Raw genomic sequence first — 24285 nt, forward strand, 5'->3', positions numbered from 1 at the left:
ATTAATGCACAGTCTCTTTGGATAAGGACAATTGTGTTTGCAGTAACAGACTCATGAGCAACTCACAATACTTCTGACACAGCAGCTCCTGCACACAGTGGATGGTCAGTAACTTCTGCCAGTGCTATTCAGTGATTAGTGCTTTCCTGCTGACTTGACTTCAGGTTCATTTAAATAAGGTCTTGAGGCCTGTATTTGCCATTATTTCAATACAAGTGCAACACAAGGGTTTAGTGGCAAAGCCACAGAATGGCACCTCAGGAAACTTCTGCAAGGGGAGGCCACTTTTCTCTGACAGTCATTAATTTTTGGGACCCACGATGTCCACCAACAGAAGTTCTTTTTGTAGGAGCTCTGGCATTTAGTTTTAAAATTTAGTTTGATTGCTGATGTCAATTTTTAAAACTTCCTAACAAAACCATGAAACTATCTAAATAGAAGCAGGCTTTGGATTCCAATTTTGTGGTGATGTTTTTTTAACGTGAAATCTTTATGATAAGGAAAAATAAAAACTGCTCCAGAAAAATAAACCCACAAAACCAAACCCAACCCTGGGGCATATAACCCTGAGAATTTCTTGCTCCTGCTCGCTACAATGCTGTGATGTTTTTCCCATGCTTTCCAGAGTAGTATGAATATTGAAGTTGGCAGGTGTGAGCTCTGTTAAGAGAGCAAAGAGAAAAAGAGACAGAAGAAATAGTTGTTTTGCAGCCCTGCAGCAGTCGCTGTTTGCTTTGGTCTCTCCTTTGCACGTGGGTAATCCTGAATCCAAACTTGCTGCCTGGGAGATTAGTGCCTCTGCCCCCCTTGCAGGATGAGATATTTGTTCACTGCTACACTTGAGCTGAGAGTATTTACTAAGGCAATCAGTGTTTATGTAGAGGTGATAGGAGCCTCATTAAACTGGTGAATGCACAGATCAGAGGAACAGGTGTAAATATATTTGGTAACTTTAACTTACTCAAACTTGCATTCCACTGACTCTGCAGTAAATTACAGAGTTTTTTCCTTTCTGAAGTGGGTCACGTGCCCCTCTGCTGACCCTCTCAGAAAACAGGTATGACCAGCAGCGGTGCAGAGAAGTGCTAGGAATAAATATGTAACAGTATGTGCTGTATTTCAAATACAGGTAATGTACCACCAGTATGACTGTCCCTGGTAATGTTGTCATTTGTGACCATGCTCGTGGATGGCCTTTAAATAAGGTGTTTCTTGTATACTATTAGTTCCTTCCAGCTTCCCTTCTGTCAACTACTTTGGTGTCCTCCTCAGAGTTTATCTAACCTTGCCAGGTTCTGACCTTACCTTCCCAAGTTCACCTTCAGTCCATATTTACTTTAAGGGGAAGAGTCAACTTAGACGTGGTTGTATTTTGGAAGAAAAATCTGCTGTGTTTTTTCTTAAGCAGGAAAAGTATCACTTTAAGTACTGGTCAGCTTGGCAGCAAGAAGAATCTGTGAAGTGCTGAGGCTGTGCAATGAAGAGCCTGGAAGAATTAACCAATTCCTGTCATTTCAGAGGTTTTCTGCTCCCAAAGTACTAGGAAGAGATGAAAAGGTATTTATTATTTACATATATAGAGATAAAAAAACAATACCAGTTTCTCAAACCCAGCAGCAGCCTATCTCAAACAGATGCAACTCAATGACTTTGTCATGCTTTGTCCCTTCAAAAAGCTATTTCTGCATGCTGTGGGAGTGCCTCAGGAAGGGAAGGAATGAAGCTATTGTAAATATAAATGCCAAAATGTGAATATGAATTAAGGTAGGATTGAATAAGTTGTTTTTCTAAATGAATAATGTACAGGCACGTTTCATTCTTGGCCACTTACTGTTCGCACTCCACACGGGAAAGCAAAACCCAGCATCCCAAACCCAAACAAAAACCCAAACAAAAAGCTGGCCCTGCTCGGTGGGGAAACAGTAGTTGCACGTGTTAAAAAAATAAATAATGAAGGTTTCCACAGCAACCCAAGTTCTGTGGTGCAAATTGATGACTTTTGTTCTGTTTTATTATATAATCATAGAACAGATATTCTATTAAAAGTGTTGGATACATCTCAAGTTATATTGTTAAAAAGTTTGGTGCAATCCTAAAACTTCACGTCAAGGAATTTATTTACCAAGGTTTCTGAAAATGCTGAATAAAAAGTGTGTTCTTCCCTCAGCTTTGGGGAGGCTCTGACCAGGGCAAGGGCACTGCTGTGGCACAACATTGCAGGGGTCAGAATTTCAATTGCAGGGGAACTTTTGTAATACTTATTCCAGTTTTTCCTTTGCCGCGAGGGATTAAAGTTCAGGTTTTACGGAAAGAAACGGAAGATGAACTTGAAATGTAAAGACTGTTTCAAGTTTTGGGCAAGCGCTCGTTGCGGAAACTGCGCGGATTTTGCTGGCTCATTAGCAGCTTTGGAGATTAATAAAAACAACAAGAAAATGAAACCACGGCACCGGCCAGATTTGGGTGTTGGGGTCGACGATGACTTTATTTAGCGCTGACGGCGGTCGCGGGTCCCGGGACTGAGCGCACCGGGCAGGGGTCGGGCTGGCCCCGGTGGTGACAACCACGGCCGCGCTCGGTGCTGCACTGCGGCCTCCCGGGGATGGGATGGGATGGGATGGGATGGGATGAGCGGTTCTCCCGGGATCGGGATCGCTTCCCCCCCCCCCCCCCCCCCCCCCCGGTCCCCTCACGGGCCACGCGCCGCCGCCCCCGCGCCTCGCGCCCGCGCGCGCCTCGTGCGGCCGCGCGGGGCTGAGGGAGGCGGGGGGGGAGCGCGAGGGGGGGCGGCGCGGTCCGCGCGTGCGCGCCGGGTCCGCCGGGAGCGGGGGGGGGCGCGGCAGCCGCGAGTCCTCCGGCGGCGGCGGCGGGAGCGGAGCGGAGGAGGCGGCGCGGGGCGAGCAGGGGCCGGGGCCGCCCGAGCTCCGCGGGGCCGCCGCCACCGCAGCGCCGCAGCCCGCGGGGGCCGCGCTACGAGAGGCGCCGGGCCGGCGTTGCGCGCCCGCGGGCTCTGAGGGGAGCGGCGCGGCGGCGGCTGCTGCTGCCCGGGCGAGCGGGCGGGCGGGGGGCGATCTCCCCCCCCCCCCCTCCCGCCCCCAGGCAGCGGCGGAGCGGCCCCCGAGCGCGGCCCCGGCCGGAGCAGCCGGCGCGGCGCCCCCGCGGAGCGCGGGGGGGAGGAGAAGCCGCCCCCGCTCGATGAGCGGCGCCCGCCCGCCCGCCGCGCTGTGCCCGGGGATCGGCGGCCGCGGCCGGCGCGCCCGGCAGCATGTGGAGTCCCACCGAGGAGGAGAAATACGGCGTGGGTAGGTGCTGCCGCAGCGCTCCCCCGCCTCTCCCCGCCGGACCCCGCGGGCTCGGGGGTGGGGGGCGGCTCTTCCCTCCCGCGGGGGTCGCGGCGCTGCCCCGCAGGTGGGACCGGGGGTGGGTTGGCGGGCGGCGATGGGGCTGCGGGGGCTGCCCGGGGGGAGCGGCCCCGGCGGAGCCTCCCCTGCCCTGCCCTGCCCTGCCCTGCCCTGCCCGCGGGATGTGCTGCCGGCGCTCCCGTGCTCCCCGCGGGGGAAGCGGAGTTTGGGGGCCCCGCGCCGGGGTCGCGGTCGCGCAAATAATCAGAAAACGAGTCGCTGAGCCCTTAATCTACTTAAGCGCGGTTCCCTTTTCCCTGCGTTCCCATCTGCGGTGCGTGCAGGGAGTTGGGAAGGGGCCGCGGTGTCTTTAGGGGGCGTCGGTGCTGCACCTGCCCGGCGAGGAGGGGGCGGCCGCGGGGCCGGGGCTGCGGGAGCCGGGAGCGACCCCGGCCCGGGGCCCTCCGGGGGGGCCTCGCGGGGTTATTTTTCGTTGTTCTGGTAAATCAGATTTTACAGTCGTCTGGCATCGCGTTTGCTCTAATCTGAGGCATCCCCGCTGGCGGCTTTGGTTTGTTATTTTAGCGTGTAAATCCCTGATAGGAGCAGAAATGTTACGTCTGATGAAATGGAAGGCGCAGACTTTCTTTTGCTTCACTTTTGCTCGTTTTGGTTTAATTTTTTTAAGCCGTTGGCTTGTATAATAATAAAAGCCGGTACTGCTGCCCTGATTAGTTACCTGAATGCCTCATTAAATTTATCGTTATCAATTGTGCATATTGATTTTTAAGTTCCACAACGTGTAGTGATGATCGATTTCTACAGATACTTAAAAAAAATACAAACAAATTTCATACAAAGATCTCTTAACCTGAACTGTTGAAGTGGGATTTTGGCCACAGAATTTTGAGCAATTAATAGCTTTAGTGCCTTTTCGTTAGAATTCGTTTGGTTGATTCAGTAATTAAAAAAAAAAGTTGTTAATTTTTCATCTTGAGCAACAAATATTTTGCTTAGTACATCCCACATATCTCCATAACGAATAGAAGAAGAGATTTGCATGTGTTTAAAAAAAAATAATCAAATGCAGCGTTAGATGGGAACCTGTCAGTGCAGGGAAATATATACAAGTGGCATAAAATAGCACAGGGAAGTCGTTACTTGAAATCCTGTTGCTCTGTCAGTCAGTGGGAGTATATAAAGTTAACAAGCCCTGTTACACCTTAGCTGGATGCTCCAGGAATATGAAGTATCCAGACTTTCATACCTCAGCTGCTGGCCAAAGGCCACTTCTGTTGTCCCAGTATTAACTTGCTGCTAGAATTGAAATGGATGCTTCAGAAAATAATTACCCATTTTCCAGGTCTTGTTGTTTTTCCTCTGTTCTGGTTACGTAGCCAGTTACCTTTGCTGTGCTGAAGGGTTTGATGTTCAGTGTTGTGTTTGTTTGTGTTTGGCCCGTGTGCATAAAAAAAAAAAAATAAAGAAAATACTTATGTTACCTTGATCCAAAAGTAGGTGAACTATTTTTTTTTTTCTATGCAGACGTTTGGGAGGAAAAGCTGGGAAATCTCCATTCAGGTTGTAAACAAGTCAGGGGGAGGCATAGGAAGGGAGAGCAGTGAATGAAAACAAGCCTTGTTTCAATGAGTGTTCTGTAGTCTGAGGATTATTCCCCTAAGGATGGAGATTTTTCTTTTGCAGGCAACACACCTGTAGGTAGGGCCGAGGTAATGGCTGAGTCATAAAAGTTTTGGTGATCTCCAGGCAAGTTCTTCTTGTTCTTGCGTAGCTTTAATTACTTCTCCTGTAATTGAAATTTGTTGGTAATTCTCCAGAGAGAGGGAAACAGGTGAAAAATGCAGCTTATATCTGGAGTTTAGTTACTAGAGGTGGGGAGAGGAGTGCTGGGTTTTTAAAAGTCGATCTGTCATTGCTGGCTGGAGTGTGCAGTTTTGGAGAAAATAGTCTGAGGGTTTGCTGTTGGGAGGGACACTGAGGGAGAGGAAAAAAAAAAAAAGGAAAAACCCCAGCTATTTCTTTTCCCAGTGTGAATTATCCTGATTTCACAAATAAAATAATATATGCTAAAATATTTTTCTTGGCATGAGTCACTGGTATGAGCTTATGCCTTGGGCTGTAGTAGCTTGGTTTTGGTAAGAGCACTCTCTGTCCAAAAAAAATGCTATGTGTTTTCTCCATGAAGAGTTTTAGGTTTGACTTTGGATTAAGGCAATACACTTTCTGTCCCTGTTGATGTAAGGCAGGTGGGGAAAAAATTCAGTTATTTCTGCACTGGAAAACCACCAAGAGCTTTCTGGTGGAATGGAAGGGAACATCTGGGCATCCAGGCCCTGGACATACCTGTTCTTGTGTATTGAGGAAAGCAAAAGTATCATATGAAGTAGTTAATTCTGGTGCTGTTCTCTTTGTTGGAAGTCAGTTGGGATCTGTGTTGTTGTCTGATCTACACAGCTGATCAGAGGTGATAATTCATAGGAGCTGTTCCTGCAGAAACACCCCACGTTTCCCCCCTCAGCACGTGGGGATAGAAGGGCTTTGTGTTCTGCACTGGCTTCCAAGGAGTATCAGACAAAGGCATTTCTCCTGTGCTTGCTGGAGCCCCTGAACAGATATTCCTGTGCAGCCACAGGCCCTTGGCTGCAGGGGAACATGTTGAATTTACTGCTGGGAACATCAATGGCTCTGGGGCGGTTCTGAGGTTCTCTGGGCCTGCCTGCCTGCAGTTAAAGAAGTTTTCCATGCTTGCAGTTGTAGAATGCCAATGTATTGCCCAGTGCTCATACAGATCATTGTATATATCTAGACCAGAGATGCTCAGGATATTTCTAAATAAATTAAACACTCCCCTAACAACACTGAAGTTCTTCCTTGATCTTATTTCTCAGCTACTATAGCAACTACCTGGGAGCTGCTGTGAGTAATGCCCCTCTATTTAGAAATACTTACATTCAGTGTTTCTAATCCTAGCTCTGCTTTTAAAACTTGAGACCCGGTGATGAAAAGCAGGCAGTTCTTCCACAGGTGCTTAAGGTGGCCAGTTATGGACACAATAAGATTTCTGAACTGATTATTGAAGATAACTCACTCTCTAGCCCTCTATTGTTTTAATATTTTTAAAGCAGTCTCTGTCTCTAAGAAATTATTTATTGAAGTGATCTGATTAGTTGCTTTAGTCGTGTAAAGCAAGTATTAAATAATAATGCATTAAAAAGAAACAGCTAAGCAGAGAGAACCCTTTAGTAAATAATATTTGAGAGCTGATTATTTCATCAGCTCATCAGGCTGTCAGGTTTTGCTGTTATATTTTTGTGCAAGGAGCAGGTTTAGGTGGTTCTCAGCAAAGTTGTTGTTTGGGGGTTTTTTGTAGTTGATGCTGTACTTTGTGTGGCTGACCATATTAAATATGTATGTATTGAATCACAGAGGAGAATAAAACCTGCCTGCATAAACAGCACCTGGTTTTAGTTTATTCAAAGAATTAGTGTTAAAATCTGTTGATAGTTTCATTTAAAATGCATTCTTTATCTTTGCTTTCACTACTTAACTTGTAACAATGAAAAATAAATCCATAAACACAAATACATGTAGCTAACATTTCCCTTGTTCCCACTAAGAAAGGATGGAACATCATAATGTCCTAGTTACAGTTCTGTACTGCAGCTTCTGCTTTTTGATCAGTATCTTGATTTTTGATATTTATTTTTTTCCCCTGTCAGTAAACCTTGGCTTGCACGTTTCCCAATTCATATTTGAGTTTGGAAGAACAGGGCTGCAGAACTTAGAGAAAGTCTTCCTTCCCTCCCCGAGGCTCCTGGTGTGTGTCTGTCCTTACCTGTTCAGGCAGAAGGAGCTGCTGAAGGAGGAGGGCTCTGATGATACTGTGGTTTCCCTGTGTCACTGAGGTGCTTTGTTACAGGTTTAAAATAAAAAGTTTCAGAGAGAGAGAGAAAAAAGTGCGTCCCCCAAATTAGGAAGAAGTCCATTGTTGATCTGGGAAGTGATATCAATCCTTGGGACTGGGTTCTGTTTTGTGGACATGGATTATATTTCATCTTCTCTCCTGTGCCCCAGTGCCAGAATGTGTAATTGTCTGGCAGCAGGAGGGAGGTGACTAAGGATATTCTTCAGGGATCTGTCTTGGAAGCAAAGCTACGTGGAGGGATGTGCTTGGAAACCTTCTGTGCTACAGTGCTTTGGGAGGTGATGGTGTTACCTGGGGACTTGCTTGTTAGTCAGGAAAACTAAATGACCCGGGGATTAGAGCAGTTTCCATTCACTGTTTTGCCTCTGAGGGCCTTTTTATTACCCATAGGCCTTAAGAATGAGCAAAGGAATTTGTCAGTCAGGGATCATAAAGGAAATGTATATGTGTTATTTAACTGGATGGGAAATGAATCACACCTTGAAATGTCTCTGGAAAAGAGCAGCTCCCCGGATGTGTCCGACGGGAGACTCTCAGTGTGGATGGCAGAGTTCAGTGAGGTGTCACTTCATGCAGTGGGCAACTTCAGTTCCAGTCCAGTGCAAATCTGTAATTCTGCTGTTGCTGATAGAACTTGGAGACTAAATATAATGTTTTGTCAGAAGAGATTAACATATTTTAGCTCGTTTGTCCTATAGAAGAGTAGGCCAAAGACTTTGTGGTTAGACCAGTTCTTGTGAAAGCTGTTTTGCAGAGCTGGATGAGAATTAATCTATAAGATATTACTACTTTGAGATCATCTAAATACTAGTTGTCCACAAACATATTTACAGTAGAAATTAGCCAGAACTTTTTAAATAGAGGAGGAAGGAAGTTGAGGAACAAATTCTTGCGAAGGCAAGGAATGGGATGTGTATGTTCAGCAGTTTATTGCGTGGTTTATATGGGAATGTGGGGGTGATCCTGGAGTAAGAAGTGATAGTAGTGCAATGTGGGTTTTCACTTTTGATGCCTTAATGGTTTTAGAGCAATTTTCTCCATTTCTTTGTCATTGGGCCATCCTGGGTATTCAGCTGAGAACTGCAGGATTCAGCCACTTGTCAGTAAGGTGGGGGCAAAAGCAGTTCCTCCCTGACCTTATCCACAGTGCAGAAGGGGTTTTGTGTCTAGAATGATTTCCTGAGGGTGGAAATCTTTTACTGTTCAGGCTTTCTGTCCTCCCCTAACAATACCTCTCACCCAGTAATGAGAGGCATTTTATGATGAGAGTTGGCAGCCTTGGATGTACTTTTCCTGCAGATTTAATGAAAATTGGTGGCTGGGTGGGAAAGAAAGAACTTATGAATTCCTGTGGGTAGTAAAGCAGATAAGCAGCTACTGACTTGCTAAAGGAAATGGATAATAAGGTTCTATCAGGACTTCTAATATAACTTTTTTGTTTGGTTGCTGGAGAATGTGAAGGGGCAGCTGTTCATGGGAGCAGGGCAGTGAACCTGGGGGTGTTTCATACACAGGAATGCTCAGGGGCCAGGGAAAGATTAGAAATCCAGTGGTACTGCATTTGGTTTGTCCTGGGACCATCTGGGAAACAGAGGGAATGGGAATATCCGTTGGTAGGAAACCAGGCTTTTCATATTCATTCAAGGGCAAGTTGTTTTGCTCTTTCTTTAGTGCAGCAGGCAAAAATTACAATTCACAACAGGGTATGTATAAACATGCCTGGAATGCTCCTTGTCCTTGGAAAATTTAGGTGATTCTCTGGTGTTTCTTATTTGTGTGCTTTGGGTTTAAAGTCACTGCCAAGCCTGTAGGACAGGAAGGGACGTTCTTCAGGGTGAAATTAGTGGGGAATATTTTAAAGTAATTTCTCTTTTGAACCATTGAAGGCGTAGGAAGTTGGTGTGTGACTGTGTGGTGATGGTGCAGGCTGTAGTTTGCAGCTGTATGTGGGAAGAGAGGAAAGGTGACATTTTTATTAATCCTTCTGAAAGCAGCTTTCTTAGTGTACAGTCTGTGCCACAGCTCAGCTGGACCTGAGTCTCACTGCCTTGTAAAGCCTTTCTTTGCAGCAGTTCTGCCCTTAACCAATCAGAGTCCAATATAAACATCAGGGAAGCAGGTAAGAACCATTACCAAAACTTGTAAACTATAATATCTACACTTGTAATCTATAAAATTCTCCACCACATGTTTGGTGGTGTTTAAAAGCCCTCAGAAGGGGGATAGCTGGGAATGAGGAAGTTTTCTCTGTTGTCATGTGCACAGTGACATGTAGATAGACAAACTTTTCTGACTGATGTGTTTAACAGTTATTTGGAACATACAGAGGAGCTGTAAATGACCTCAAACAACTGGTGTTGCTGGTGGCCACCTGCATTTCATGGATCTGTTTTCTTGAGAAACGGGAGCACTTTTCACATGTGGATGTGGAAACACTGACCAAAGAATGGGAAATCTGTGGAAGATTATTTAGCTGTTGAAGAGCCTGATGCAGCTTTTTCTCCTGCTTCAGAGAAATTTTTGTTAATTTGTGTAGTAATTAAGTTTATTGTGTCTGTTTCTCAGCTGTGATGTGCACTGAGGAAGAGGCCAAAGGCAGCATACAGTTCAAAACGAGTTGTGATTGACAGCAGTCTTTCTGCTGGTTGTTTTTATGTATCAACCTTAATATCACTGCATTTCACTCTTTTTGTTCAAAACCTGTGTGCTTACTGAACCTTGAGGCAAAGGCATGAAATATCTCACTCAGGTGACAGAAGTTTAATCAAATCTCCATTCAGGTTTCTGCACATCAAAATGAACTTTCTTCTCTTCTGAGATCCTGAAAGCATCTCTTAAGTTTTTTCAGCTGTAATTCCTTCCTCTTAGACATATTTGTTTAAACAACGAGCCTTCAGTCAAAACTTACTGAAGGTATTGGGAAGGTGGGAAACTGAGGGTCTGAGCAGACTAAGTGCTTTCCAGTACAGTTGAGAGGTGATTACTTATTCCAAGGATAAGGCTTCCTTCCTGCCCCTCTTTAGCATTTAGCTATGTTTTCTTTTCCTGAGTCTTTCTGGACATTAAGCCTTAAGCAGAGCTCATGACAAGCTAACTCTTGGTGATTGAAAGCAGGTCATTGTGCTTTCAGAGGTAAGCAGATGCTCTCTGAAACATCTAGACAAACCTTTAGCTTTATTTCATATAGGGAAGCTTAGGCACTAGATGCTTTTAGTGTTGGCAGTTGATGGAGTAGTGAATTATTTTATTTTCTTTATGTTGAATGTAAGTCTCTGAGCTACCCCATGTGCTGGAGTGTGGTGCAGTGTGCTTTGGCACGTGTCTTAATGTTCTAGAAGCCTCTTGTCTCTGTGTATTTGAGCAGCAGGGACCTCTCTTCCCTCCCAGTGTGTTCATGAACAAGATGTTTGTGTACCTGCCCTTTCAGTCTCCTGAATTTGATAAAGGAATCCTCGTGTCCATGCCAGAGAAACCCAGAAGAGCTATTAAAACAGAAGCCAATTGCAAGCAATATATAACTTTTTACAGGCCTGTTGGGGTGCCCACAGTCCTTGGCCTTGCTGGGGTGGGTGGTCTGCCCAAACAAGTGGTAAAGAGAGCAGGAAGCCTTTTATAGGAGAACATCACAGTGTGGGATAGTCCCTGTGAGGAGTGCTGTGTATGTTTTCCATAACTGAGTCTGGATCTGCAGGGGTAGGAGGAGATGTTTCTATTTCCCCCATCTCTTCCTTTGTAGAGAAAAACACCTGTGGAAGTGTCTGTGTAAAGCTGCCCACTTCCCATGGGCACATCTCATTTGGGTGTGTATGGCTGTATTTATTATGTACATGGACAGAGAGTGCAGGCTGGAGTGAGAAAGTACCAGCCAGGCTGGGACAAATAATCCAAAAATACATGAATTACTGCAAAAGAAGGTTATTGAAAACTGTGGTTTGAGCTTTGATGTGTCTTTGTGTTTTGTTTCTCTCTGTAAATGCTCCTGAGCTGAATGATTGGTGACTCAACTGTTGAGAAACCAAAGAGGCAACAGACCAGTTTCACTGCATTTGTTAGAGCAGGATCAACATTTTTGTGAAGTAACAGCAGATGTCAGGGCAAAATTACATCCTGTACAGCATGGAGCTGGATGCTCCCTGTGCACCTGGCCTGCTGTGAAGAGAGTGAGGAGGGGAATCAGTAATAAAGGTGATATTGTCAGGCCCTTCCTCCAGCAGGGACTGGTCAGTGGGCATGGAGAGCTGTCCAGGGGCATGGAAAGGCTGCTCTGTGGCTGCTGGGCCTGCTGTCCATGCTGGGAGCATCCCCTGGGAACAGCTCCCTGAGCTCTGCCATGCACACGGGGATTGCAGCCACCCACTTACCCATCCACCCACCCACCCACCCATCCATCCTCCTGCCACTGCTCTGGCTCGGCCTCTCCAAGTGCACTGATCTGATCGGAATTATGAGCAAAATTCCTCTGCTCTGGGGTTTTTTTCCTTTTTTTTTTTTTTTTTTTCCTTTTTTTTTTTTTCTTTTTTTTTACTCATGGACGTTTGGTGATCTCTGTGCCCCAGGGGTTTTGTGCCAAGGAAGATTGTGTTTGAAGCACTGGTCTTGCAGAAACAGCTTCTCTTTTGACTCTGGGGCAGTGGATGTAGAAAATAGGCTTCTCTCTCTTTCTTCATCACAGCAAGGCCCCAAACTGCAACTGCTGATCTTGTCGTTTGGTTGGTTCTTTTTTTTCAGTTCTGGAGTGACTGCTTTTCAGGTTACTGATACAAGACAGTATTCTTCTTCTAATGGTGGAAAAAAAGTTAATTATTTCAGTATAATTGAAATAATCCTGTGTGGAGAATGCACAAAGGGAAAAAGAGGATTTCCCAATGTTTCACATGATGTTGATGTTGACTTAAGTCAAGATTAGAAGAGGTAAAAACTCTTTAGGTGTCATGCAAAAAAAAAGAAAGCATCTTCAGTTTTTGTCATGCAAATACTTAGTGGGTTTTTTTTGGTATTAGTAGCAAATAGTTTACAAAAAAAAAATCAAAGTTCTTTTGGGTGGGTTGAAAGGTTTCTTACCTGTCTTCAGATGTCCACAGAAAGTTCTCGTGTGGCAGACAGTACAGGTTAAAATACAGAGTTTTCAGCTAAGATGCAGGAGCTGGTGTGCTGATAAATATACTTTTATAAATCTGCCCTGTTCTTCCCTTCCTGCTCCTCATCAGAAACCTGTAAGTGCCAAGGTAACTTTAATATGTTAAGAACTTATTTAGTAGTTAGACAGGAGGACTAAAAGTCTTCTGATGTAGTCAGTGTAAGACGGGATAGGCTGGGAAGTGCTGTGGGTGATACCTGTGGGTCTGTGTGTGTGTGCTCTCCTGTGAGCAGCTCCACACCAGCAGGTTGGTGGAAGTATCATTTCCTCCTCTGAGGAGTCACTCTTGGGGCCACATCTCACAGTATGGGGCGAGAAGGGAGGGTCTGTGAGGTCAATGAGGTACAAACTGTAAAGAGGAGCACAGGGAGGTCTAGTTTGTGGACAACTCCTGTCTAGGGAGTTACGGAGAAGATGGAGCCAGGCACTTCCCAGAGCTGCAGTGAAAGGAGGAGCAGGGGTGGCAAATTACAGTCAGGGACAGTGATTTCCACAGTGCACATGGTAGAGCCCTGGAGCAGGTTGCCTGGAGAGGTGGTGCAGTCTCCATCCTCCAGGATATTCAAATCTTGAATGATTTCTTATTTTCTTTCCTCCTGTTCAGCAGTAAGGTGTGGCCACTTCTGGCTGATGTTGGCAGCCTGTGGAATGAGCAGTGCAGAACAGTTCCATGCTCCTCTGGGCACTGTGGTCAGGATTCCTCTCCTCTTTGCCAATTAGGTATTGGAAAGAGGGGAAAAAGGTTTCAGAAACTGAAACAGCCTTTGTCTCTGTTTAAAAGGGAGAAAAAAAACCTGCTGCATTCACTTCCTGCACAGAAGGAATGATGGATGGGTGAGGGATTTCTCTGTTGCCAGAGTGGAAGTTGAATGAACTGATGGAATAGATTTACAGGAAGGGGATGAAGTAACTGGATAGGTCCCTGCAAAGCTGGAGGCTCAATACCAGTTCCTTAACACAGCAAAGGGAGTGGACAACACTGTGGGCTTTGGGTCTGTCTTCACTTCTACCTCCTGCCACCAGGATGTGCAAAACTGTTTTAAACAGCTCGTGATTTTTGAGCCCAATCTCTATTTTTATCTTGGAGGGCAGGGGAAGGATGCTCGCAGTCCTTTGCTCTGCTGCTGAATGATCACCTTTCTTCTCAGGCATCTGTTTCTTTTTTTTTTTGCAGGAATATTTTCCTGGTGCTGGTATGACTCAGGAGAAAGAGGCGGTGTTGCTAGGCAGCGTGTGAGCACTTTGCAGATGCCATGTGATGGCAGTAAGCTGCCTTGGAATAATCCATTGGTGGCAGTATTCCTGGCTGAGGTTCTGTGCTGCACAAAGAGAGAAGCATCTCTGACAGGAGCAGATGCTGCCTAGCAACTGCCACTGCTCCCTGACCAGCCTGAGATACCTTCACTTAATTGCACTGTAATTTTGGCAGGAGACAGAACCCAAAGTGTAACACGTTGCTTTCAGTCCCAAAGTATATTTTTCTTCCTGGAGGTTTTGTGTGAAAGTTCGTACAGACCGTTAATAAGGTCAAAAAAATTTCGAGCCCTCTTCTAAATCATGTCTTTTGTTTAATCTCTCCTCTTCGATTGTAATGTTTGGATGGCTTTTAATCAGCTTTTGATAATCTTTTTTTTGTGTGTGTGTGTATTACATTAGTGCCTGGCAATTCCAATCGGATTAGAGCCCTGTTGTGTTGTGTGTACCAGTACAAGAAATGCCCCTTGCTTCAAAAACCTTGGGTTTTATTTGGGTAGTTGTTTTTTTTTTTCAGGGTGCAAGTGGATATGTCCTCTCCTTCATACCTAAATTATTCATTTTGTCCCTCTTGCTTAAACAGTGGAATGTTTTGGAAGGACTAGGCCCGGGGTTTGTTCCCTCTGTTCTTTGTAAACACACTTGCTGAATGAGGCCTGGACTTGCAAATGAAATCTGCAAGTCTCAGATTCGTTTCTGGCAAATAATTGAAACCCTCACCCACAATTAATCATTTAAATACTTGGAAGGTATATTGTGAAGGTGAAAGCATTCCTCTAGGTATCTGTAGAATAAAATGGCAATGTTTGTGTTTTAATTTCCTCGTGGTTCTGCTCCCCTGTCAAATGTCATCAGACTCTAACTGTGCAATCTCTGAAGCTGCCAGGTCTAATCAAGCAGTTCCACCAAAAAAAATGTAATCATATTGACCTTTAATTTTGTTATAAAGATGTGAAGGGTTTTTTCATCATAAATTATATATTTTTTTATTTTAAATTATTAAACCCACAATTTTCTGTTTCCAAGAACTATTCCTTTTTGCTGGAGGAAGGTTTATGGTTCTGAGAGAGGCTCAGAGTGGAAGGTACAGGAAGGTTTGGAAGGTATGAATGCAGTGCTGCCCGTGGGCGTGATTGTGCAACACAGTCGCCTCACAAAAAGGTGAAGCTCAGTTTTGACTCTCTGTCTTTCCCCCTGTGGGATGATTTGTGTCAGTGCTGCTTTTCCTGCACAGTCACAGTGGTGGGGCTTTGGGGACTGTTCCCTCTCTGCCACTGGGAAATATCAGGAGTTCACGTCTGTCCCCCTTCTTGGACAATACATTATTAAGCAAAAGTAGTTTAGAAAATTCCCAAACCATAAATGCTGTGGAGGGGAAGAACAGAAATTGTTGGTTCACTCTGTTTTAGTGCAATTCCTGGGGGCACTGGTGACTCAGGAGCACCGAACCCCCCTTCCTGTGGAGTCCTGGGGTGATGGGGGTGTTAAAAGTTGGTGTGGTTCAACAACATTTGGGTGGCTCCGTGGAAGAAAAGCCACAGAAAGTGCTATTAAAGACATATGTAAAATTAATACTGATAAAAACTTCTGCATTAGGAAGTCCCAGTCCACAGATGGCTCAAGATGTGGAAAGCTTCATCCTTGCCCTATTCTAATACCCTTCCTTTCCCTCCTTGTTTTAGCCTCCAGTAGGGAAAAGGTGTTGGATTTAGAGCCATCTTGGGTCTCACCTGGTACAGTGACTCTTAAGTTACACAGAGCCTGTATTAGCTGTGTATTACAGGGAAGAAAATAAACTTTATTTTGTAAAGTCAACTTTGTAAGCTGTTAAAACCAGCTTATGCTGTTTGATACTAGACACTTTTAATAGGTGGATTAATATGAAAAAACATTTTAGGGAAAGAGACATGCTCAACATAATATTAGTTTATCAGCCTGGTGTAATTACCTTATTTTCTTAAATATTAATAAAATTATGTAATATTACTCTATTGTTTAATATATAATATTAATTTATTCTCTAATATGAATTTAATCTTTAATATTAACCTAATCTTTAATATTAATTTAATCTTTAATATTAATCAAATCTTTAATATTAATCAATCTAAATAAATCTTAAGATCAGGGATTGACTTGTTTTCCATGTTAACAAGTAACAGTGATAAACTCCTAGTAGCAGTTGAATACAAAATGCTTTCAAAGGACTGAAATTTCAGTGTTTGTTAGATGTGTTTACCCAGAGTAACCATGTACAGGTGTGATAGAGGCGTGAGCTTAAAATATGGTTATGTGTTATAAAAGTACAAATTCCACCCTCAGAAAGCTTCAGAACTTTGCCATCTGTAGCACAGGACACAGTGCAGGGTGAAAAAAACTCACTAAGGTCAAGAAGATTCATCTTTTATAAATGGAGAGATGTTGAAAGTTCCCAAAATCATGATTTCTTTTTTCCCCCCAAAGTAAAGTCAGGGTTCATTAAATCATGGCTTCACCAACATCTTGTGATGAAGAAAAATAAATAAGTTGATTTACCATATTGGGTCTATTCCAGCAGCAATGATTTCCATTCTGGAAGTGAAAATATGAGAAATTAATAATAACTTTTAGAAGCTCAATTTTATGATTAGGGAAACATAATTTAGCTTTGGAGAAGGAAGGAAGGACAATGTAAACATGGAAAGCTTTTGAGGTGATTTTATTTCTGAGCCCTCATTGAAATAAATACTTCTGATTGGTACTTTGGAAGGTGAGGAGGGAAAGGGCAGGAAGAGGGCTCTGTTCCTTTATGAAAATAAACAAATTACTCATTATGGGCTGAACTGATATTATGTCTTGTAAGTAGAACAAAGACTTTTGTAGGCTTTACCAAAATGTGTAGAAATAGGTTAAAAAATGAGAAAGTATACAAGAAGCATATACCCATGTCAACTCACTGTGCTGCAAAGTCTTTTTATTTATATGCTAAGGAAAAAATGATGTTTCAGGGGAATTAGCAGCTGGATGCTGCATGTGGTTGGATTATGCTAGACAGGACTCTGGCATTTTCCTGTTGTCATCTTGGGTTTTCCCACTTCACCTAAAAATTGGGACACATTTCTGTTACTGTGGTTGTCACCTAATTGACATCCACTGGAGCAGAAAAGTGAAATGTGGAAGCAATTGTGACCCAGGTGGGACTGGGTGGGTAAGCTGGGACAGAGGAAATCGAATTAGAGGGCACTATGAGAGTAAGATACATTTTAAATTATGCCACAGCAAAAATGAAACCAGCTCTGTTAGTTAGGTGGGCAGCAGAAAGTAATAATGACACACTTGAAATCTAATTTAGCATTTCTTTCACTGTGAATTTTATTCTCCTTTTTGCTGTAACAGTGTTCAGATGAGGTCACAAATCAATAGATGGGATAGGACAAAGAAGTTCAAGCTCCTGTGTGGGAGAGTTCACAGCAGTCCAGCCACTGAGTCCCTGACTCATCCTGTGTCCTGCCCCTGGCCAGGTGGTTACAGTCAAGTGTGGTGCTTTCCCAAGGCTCAGGTGCCTTTTGGGACAAGGCCTTGCAGAGCTGAAGGTGGGACACATCCGTTTATTTATCCTGTTGGCTTTTGAACTTGAGTGATATGTTTAATTTTTATCACCCACAGCATCTTGTGAGGAGTCTCATGGTTTATGCACTATGTGGAAAAGTACTTTATTCAAGTCCTGAGCTCTCTCTGCTGTTTCATTTGACACTGCTGTGCTTTTTGATCTGGAAGGGGTGATGAGCAACAGTTCCCTGTGCACCTTCTCTGCAACTTGTCCATTATCCTCTCTCCACCCCTTTTAGCCTTCCTGCTACAGGAGTCCCATCTTGGTTAACAATCACATAAAAGCTCTTCTGCAGTCCTTGCTGTCTCTTATCTCTCTTCTTTCTACCTTTTCCTGTGCTGTTCAGTCCTTTTTAGTGAAGTATAAAGTTTTGACCAAGGGGAAAGAGGAAAAGGGGCACATTGGGGTTCATTGGGAATTTTGTACAGTCCTGTGGGTGATGGTGTCTTCCCTTTCCCCAAGGCAATAATCTGTGTGAGGGGGGTGGTGCTTGACAGTGGCTGAGCACTGAGATTGTGACAAGAACTCTGACCAACAATCCAGGGTTTCCCTCAGCGTGGCAATAGTGTGAGAAATTTTTCGTTCCTTAATTTGGAAAGATTCAATTCCCTGTAAAACAAAGGAACTGTATCATCAAGGAAAGATTTATTCAGCAGGTGCTGGGTCTCATCTCACACCAAGCTCCCGGGGAGAAAAAGACTCCTTGGGTTTAAATTTCGTGTATTTTATAGTTCTACAAAATCCCACCCCCTTTCAGATCAGTTTTAATATATTCATTTCTGCCTAAAAAGGTTTGTTTTTCTTCTCCAAAAAGAGGCTTTCCCCTCCTTCTGATTGACTGCAAGGCATCCCTTGTCAGAAGTTCTTAGCCCAAAGAAAAAAACCCCTGTGTTCAAAATTGGCCAAATGGCCCCAAAAAAGTTTTAATTTTTAGGAACTTTATATTTCCCTTGTCCCAGCCTCAAAGATCCCTGGCATCCAGTCCAGCTGGTAACTGGATACCTCACACCTTCACAATGCACCTGTAATTCTGTTTGCAATAAAACCCATAATTTTATCTCTCATAATAGTAAGGAGGAGATGGTCATTTTGTATGAGGTGGGGATTGTTCATCCCTCATGGAACACCACACAGATGAACTGTGCCCTGTACATCTGCCACTTTACTTGTGCTGCTTGGGTCCATCTGCAGCTCTCTGTTACCCTGAGTAACTGAAGTGGCTTCATAAACTTTGCCATTTCTCTAAATGATCAGCTTTTTTGGCTCATTAGGAATACTTCAGACAGAAAAGGCTCCAACAGGAGCCTTTAGAGCTCTCTGGTCAGTCTGTGCTCACTGAGGCAAGTGGCTGTTTCTGTTTCCCATCTCTTTGCAGGCTGTTCATGTGCAGATGCCTTCCCACTCCATCACAGGCAAATGCAGTTTCTCCAAGACCTTTTGGCAGGGGCTGTTTGAGAACATATTTTCTAAAACTTCCTGAATTGTATCAACTGGCACTTCTTTGTTCATCCAGCCAGGAGCTGCTTTAGGTGTCTGACACGGAGGAATCAGAAAGCTGGGCAGAGGTGCCTTGGCTGAACATGTCCAGTTTATCTTTGCAGCAGCTTCTCTTACTGCTGGTGACTTACAGTGCAGCTGCTTATACTGTGTCAGGCCATATCCACAGGCAGGGAAAACCCTTCTAAGTCTGTCCTCTCCTGGATCTTTGTCTTTCCAAACTGTTATTACAATGCCATCTGTTCTTATATGTTATATCCCCCAATTCCTTCGTATTTTCTGAAAAGCTTGAGAGTAACTGCCTGTGTGAACTGGTTTGTGCCTTTCATATTAATAATATACAGAGGTGAAGAGGGAGGGATTTCTTTCACTATGGTACAGTTTAAGTACCACAGTTCAGAGACTTCTGACTTGGACATAATTCCTGGATCATGTGGCATGTGGTGCTTTTTCAGAGCATTCCTCTTTGGCAGAACGTTGGCTTTAACTGCTGGCAGAAATTACATTTCGTGAGGGGAACTGTGACCTCCTTATAGACCTGAATGATGGCAAGGGGTTTAATTTCTGAAAATAGATGTGAAATATTTCAGCAGCCCGCCCTGGAGCCCAAGAGGGATTGGTCAGATCTGTTCCCTGGTTGGGTGGAAGCTTTGCTTTTTGCCTGTTTGCATGATGTTACTGGTGTGTTGTGGTGACTGAGGAGATGACCTGTAGGAAATGGTGACTTACTGATTGATGGGCAGTTTGCAGATGATCCTGTAGTGTAAAGAATTTCTCTGCAGAAAGGACAGAAGTCAGTTATCAGTTACCAGTTAAATAAAAGTTATTTTCTCCAGAATGGTTAAACTGTTCTGTATTTCTCATATGCACTTGGGATCATATATTTCATACCGATAGGAAGAATTGTGTCCCTAAAAGGGACTTTATAAATAACATCGTGTTGTATAATGCATTTTTAGCTTAACACATGAGTAACATCTGTAACTCTTTGGAAGTAACATTTGGAATCATATACCAGACTAAAAAAGAACCTCAAATTTCTGTGATTTTTGTCATAATAAGGACATATTTTTACCATTCTTTTTTATTTCAGAGATGTTAAATTTTACTCCTGTTACACAGTTTAGCAAGATACGATTTGGTGTATTGGGCCAATTTAGTTGGATTCTTTACTTTCTCCAGACTTCCATTTAGTGTGGCTGGAAAGTCAGCTACTCTTGAGATTTGACTTCTATTATTTTGAAAATATCTATATTTCCATTCACAGATCCTATTGATTGATTACAAAAATTGTCAAACAGAAGAGCCTTATTGATGGTTACAAGAGGAATTAGATTCTGTAGTGTTGTACTGAGAATGAGGAACATGAGGGGGTGTTATTTTTGTGTAAGAACTGGTTTTCTAATGGGATATGATCATGGAGGTTGTATCTAGAGCTGATGGGATTGGTTCATTTCTGTTCTGTGATTTTTGCCTATTTATTCTTTATTTTGAGTGAGGTAGACCAAAGAAAACAGCTTTGTCTATCTTATTAATGGAGAACTCTTAATTCTGAAGAGCTGATTACATATTGATGCAGTAGAGTCCTTATATCAGATGTTCTTTGTGTGATCAGTAGAATCCTTTATAAAATGGACAGTTTGCATCTGTAAACTGACAAATCTATTAGAATTACTTCTCGTAAGCCTCAATATATTGATGTCACCATTCTTGACCATGTCTTTAAAATTTCTTCTGTCAGCAGTTGAAAGAAGACCCAGTTCTGTCTTTCCCTGGTACTTTTCCCTGAGCTTTCCTTCCAAGCTCACCTGTGTTGTTATACAACAGGCGGGTGTTTGATGGCCAAAGAACTCGTAGTTGCATCAAATCCAGTTTCTTTCCCAGCTGCATCCTTTAATCAGTAGTTTTCATGTAGTAAATGCTTGCCATAGAAAGTCAGCTGCTCTTTGCTAATTCAGAATGTCTAATGCAGTGTTAATGTGCAATCATGTTTTTCAGACTAACAGTTACTTGTTGGGTTTGGCTGAATTAAGACCAGTCAGGTTGTTAATCCCTGCACAATTTGAAGTTGTCACTCACACCCATGTGTCCCTGACATGGTGTCCCTGACTGCTGTCTCTGTGTCATCATCACTGGCATGTTCAGAGCCATAGAAAACAGTCTGGAAACTGGCTTTAATATATTGTGCCTGTTATTTCTTTTTATAGTCTTATATCCAGAGTTGCTCTCATAAATGAATGGATCTTGTTAATGTGTTAACATTCCTCCATTATTTTTTCTGGTGTTTCCAAAGGTAATTTTCCACCCAGGATCTTCAAAATTCCTCTATTTGGGACGTGCCTGAATTTTGTAGTATTTTTGTTGTTCTGAATGGAAAAGTAATAGTATTTTAATGTAACAGTATTTTGCAGGACACCTCAGAAACAAAAGATTTTTGTACCTTCTTGTTCTGGCAAAATTCCCTATTAAAATAAAAGAAAACCTTTTCTGTATTTGAAGGATACCAGCTTTCTAAAATACTGGAGGGACAAGAAGGAGCCATTGGAGTTTTGGTTGTGTCTTGCTAGTTCATCATTTTGCAGTTGTCAGTGTTCCTGCACTTCGGGAGAAGCTTTAAATAGTTTTTCTTTGGTTGAAATCCATATTTATGATTTCTTCATGGGTGAAGAATGACTCCAGAATGCTGACAAGCTCAGTGTTTCTGTCAGATTATGCTGTCTGCATTATTCCAGTCTGGAGCCAGTTGTTGTGTTTCTCCTGCCTCTGATGTAAACAAGAATTTAAAGCTCATTTAACTGGCAGTGACTTCTGCTGGGCCATAAGGGCTGAGAGAGCAGTTTAGGTTTGTTGATGAAATTTGTAGTTTTTAACTCTGGGATTTAAACCCTGCATTGAATCTCACAGTGGAAGTGCAAACACTGGATGCTGGTTGGTTCCCTTTGGATTTTGATTCAATCTCTTTCTCACTGGCCATCCCTGTGAGTGTTTGCCTGGTCTGTGTAGTTTGTTCCTTCTTGCCCTTTCCCTTTATGTGTATGTGGTTGAAACCCTGCTTTATTTCAGTGGAAGTTTTGTTTGTGCTTTTCTCATTGTTTCTTGGAAATGCAAGATTCCAGAAAACTACCTTGTGGGAGGTGGGGCAGGTGACAGTGGTGTTTTCCATGGTGTTCCTCTCCTGGAATTCAGGCTGTTAACAGAGGGGCTGTGGCCCATAAGGGACTCTTGGCTCTGACACAGAAGTATGTTTATGGAGGAGATGATGAGCAGCTTCATCCTATGGGAACACCTTGGCTGTAGCTGGAGTGCTGGCATTCCAAGGGGAGTGTTCTCGTGGATGGGGAAAAAGGATGGTGCCCACTGGAGGTCACCATTTCAGCTCCTGGAATTCCACTTGTGCTCCAGGGAGTGTAGGTGATGTACAGGGTGGGCTCTGGCTGAGTGTGTATTTACCTGGAACCAGGTACTTGAATGCTTGCATTCAATCTGTGCCTGGGGGAGTTTTAAATGCTGGTTCTGGGGGGAGGGTGGGACCTTATTTGCAACTCATGCTTTGTTTTGGCATGTCATGTTTGAGGGAACTACCCTTGTTGTATTTTGATAAATGTAGCTGAAGAATACACCACGATATTTTTTAAATTTATTTTTAAAATTGAGTTTCATTTAGTATTTTTATTGATTACAATAATATTTTTTAAACATTAAGATGGGTTCTTATTTCCCCTGGCTTAATGAAAACTAGACACCTGGAAAAGTAATATGTGTATCATGTTAGTGCTTATGAAAAGCACAGATTCTTATGTATTCTTTCATATATCTACTTAAATATAATGCATAGTGTTACAGGATTTTTGCAGTGTATTAGTTGCACAGATGGTATTTGAAATAGTTTCAACTTGGAGAGAAGTAATTCCTGGAGCTGAGTTCCTGCAGTTTGGGCTGCCTGCTCCATTGGTGGCTTGGGGAGTAGAGTCAGAATTGTGAAACAAGGAAATCTTTGTATGGAATATAAATCAGAGATTGCTGATTGAAGTGGTTACAAGCTCTGCTTAATTTAAAAATATTTTTAAAAGCTCATCTTTTATGCTGTTGTTGAGCCTGATTTCTGATAAGGGTCGAAACAAAGATATCCGATGAGGAAAAGTTGGCTGACAGGTTTTCTGGGCAGCTATGTCAGAGCTATTTTTATGCAGGGAGTGAGCTAAAGGGCTATGCTTAGAAGAAAATTCACACAAAGATTCAAGCCTCATCCGTCTCTCTCTCTCTTTTTCCCCACCCTCCAGTGATCTGCAGCTTCCGAGGAACGGTTCCGCAGGGCTTGGTCCTGGAACTAGGTGAGACTGTCCAGATCCTGGAGAAATGTGAAGGTAAGTGTGGCACCCGAGAAGGAACCCCTTTGCTGTGTAAGGACATAGAAATATCTTCATCCAGCAGATTTTAATAAGTTGTTTGGAAATCATGATGCATCAAATCAAAGCACTTGGATAAAACCTAATCTGACCCACTTTCCGTAGGAAAGGCTGAGTGCTGTTGGCACTAATCCAGTCTGATAGGGGGTCAGTGTGTTTTAAGTTAACCATCTGTCCAGAAAATCTTGAACCCTGACCTGATTGTTGTATTGTAATTGGGTCTTACACTGAATTTTCATCTTGTAAAGTATAGAATCAGTATCTTTTTTTACTCTGTTTTCTCAGTGTAGCTGTTATGCATTTCTGTTAAGTGTATTGGTGTTTATTATTTAGAAACATTGAATGGATGAATAATATTACTTATGAAATAGGTTAGCAATACTGGAAAAAAATGTGAAGAATGTGGGTTTAGGGGAGATTCCTTTGCATTTATCATCATGTGTTTTTTTCACCTAAAGCAAAATGCCATTGTAAATTTTATAGTTCCTATGTGGCTGGAGATGTCTGTGTGTGAATAAACAGAATGTCCTAATCCACTGCTTTATTCACATGAAGAGTGTGGTTGAAGTTGTGTGTAAAAGGAGAATTATTCTTCTCCTCCTACTCAAGCAAGTGGTGTAAAACATGTATGTGGAGAAGTAGGTTGACAAGATACATACAGTATGAGAATGTGTTTCACAATAGTCTGAGGTGGAATAATGTGACCTTAATCCTGAAGTGTTAAAACAAATTCAAAACCCAGATCCACAAACTTGAATTCCAAATTAACATTCCACAAAGTTGTGAATTTTTTTTTCTGTATTTGTTCAGTTTACAGTCATTTTTTATCTGCAGTGTTAATGTTGCTACATAGACCTTCTGCAGGCTCATCACAGACTGCTTTCCCTCTCTCATGCCTACAGCTGTCTTTTGCTCTTGGTGCTTTTTCTTGTACTCAGGTGTTCTGTTTGTTTTTCCACTGACTTAGCTCTTCACAAGGAAGTTGCACCTTCCATGCTAATTTTTCTAGTAAAGTAGTAGCCTTTTCACCTACATTTGTAAAAGTTTTCTGTTGAATGAGAGTTTTGCAGTGCAGTAAGGACTCTTAACCATGGGGAAACATGCTGTAAACAATA

General features: G+C 43.1%; 1 protein-coding gene across 2 annotated transcripts in view; it reads left to right on the top strand.

Annotated features, from left to right (window-relative positions):
- The first annotated feature begins 247 nt into the window (after window positions 1-247).
- The window catches only part of LOC127481798 (dedicator of cytokinesis protein 3-like), a 35662-nt gene continuing 11624 nt past the window's right edge, over window positions 248-24285 (top strand). The window contains exons 1-2 of one of the 2 annotated variants that reach the window (XR_007908315.1): window positions 248-1557; window positions 23045-23128. Coding sequence is in view for 1 of the 2 variants with exons in the window: in XM_051811492.1 (XP_051667452.1) it covers window positions 3266-3302; window positions 23045-23128 (121 nt within the window). In the remaining variant the exon portion in view is untranslated. Of the gene's footprint in view, window positions 1558-3135; window positions 3303-23044; window positions 23129-24285 lie in introns of those variants that run through there. The other variant, XM_051811492.1, reaches the window with a different exon arrangement.

This window comes from Manacus candei, unplaced genomic scaffold (assembly GCF_025592945.1).
Source record: "Manacus candei isolate 608988 ecotype Guabito, Panama unplaced genomic scaffold, ASM2559294v1 h1tg000082l, whole genome shotgun sequence".
NCBI lineage: Eukaryota > Metazoa > Chordata > Aves > Passeriformes > Pipridae > Manacus > Manacus candei.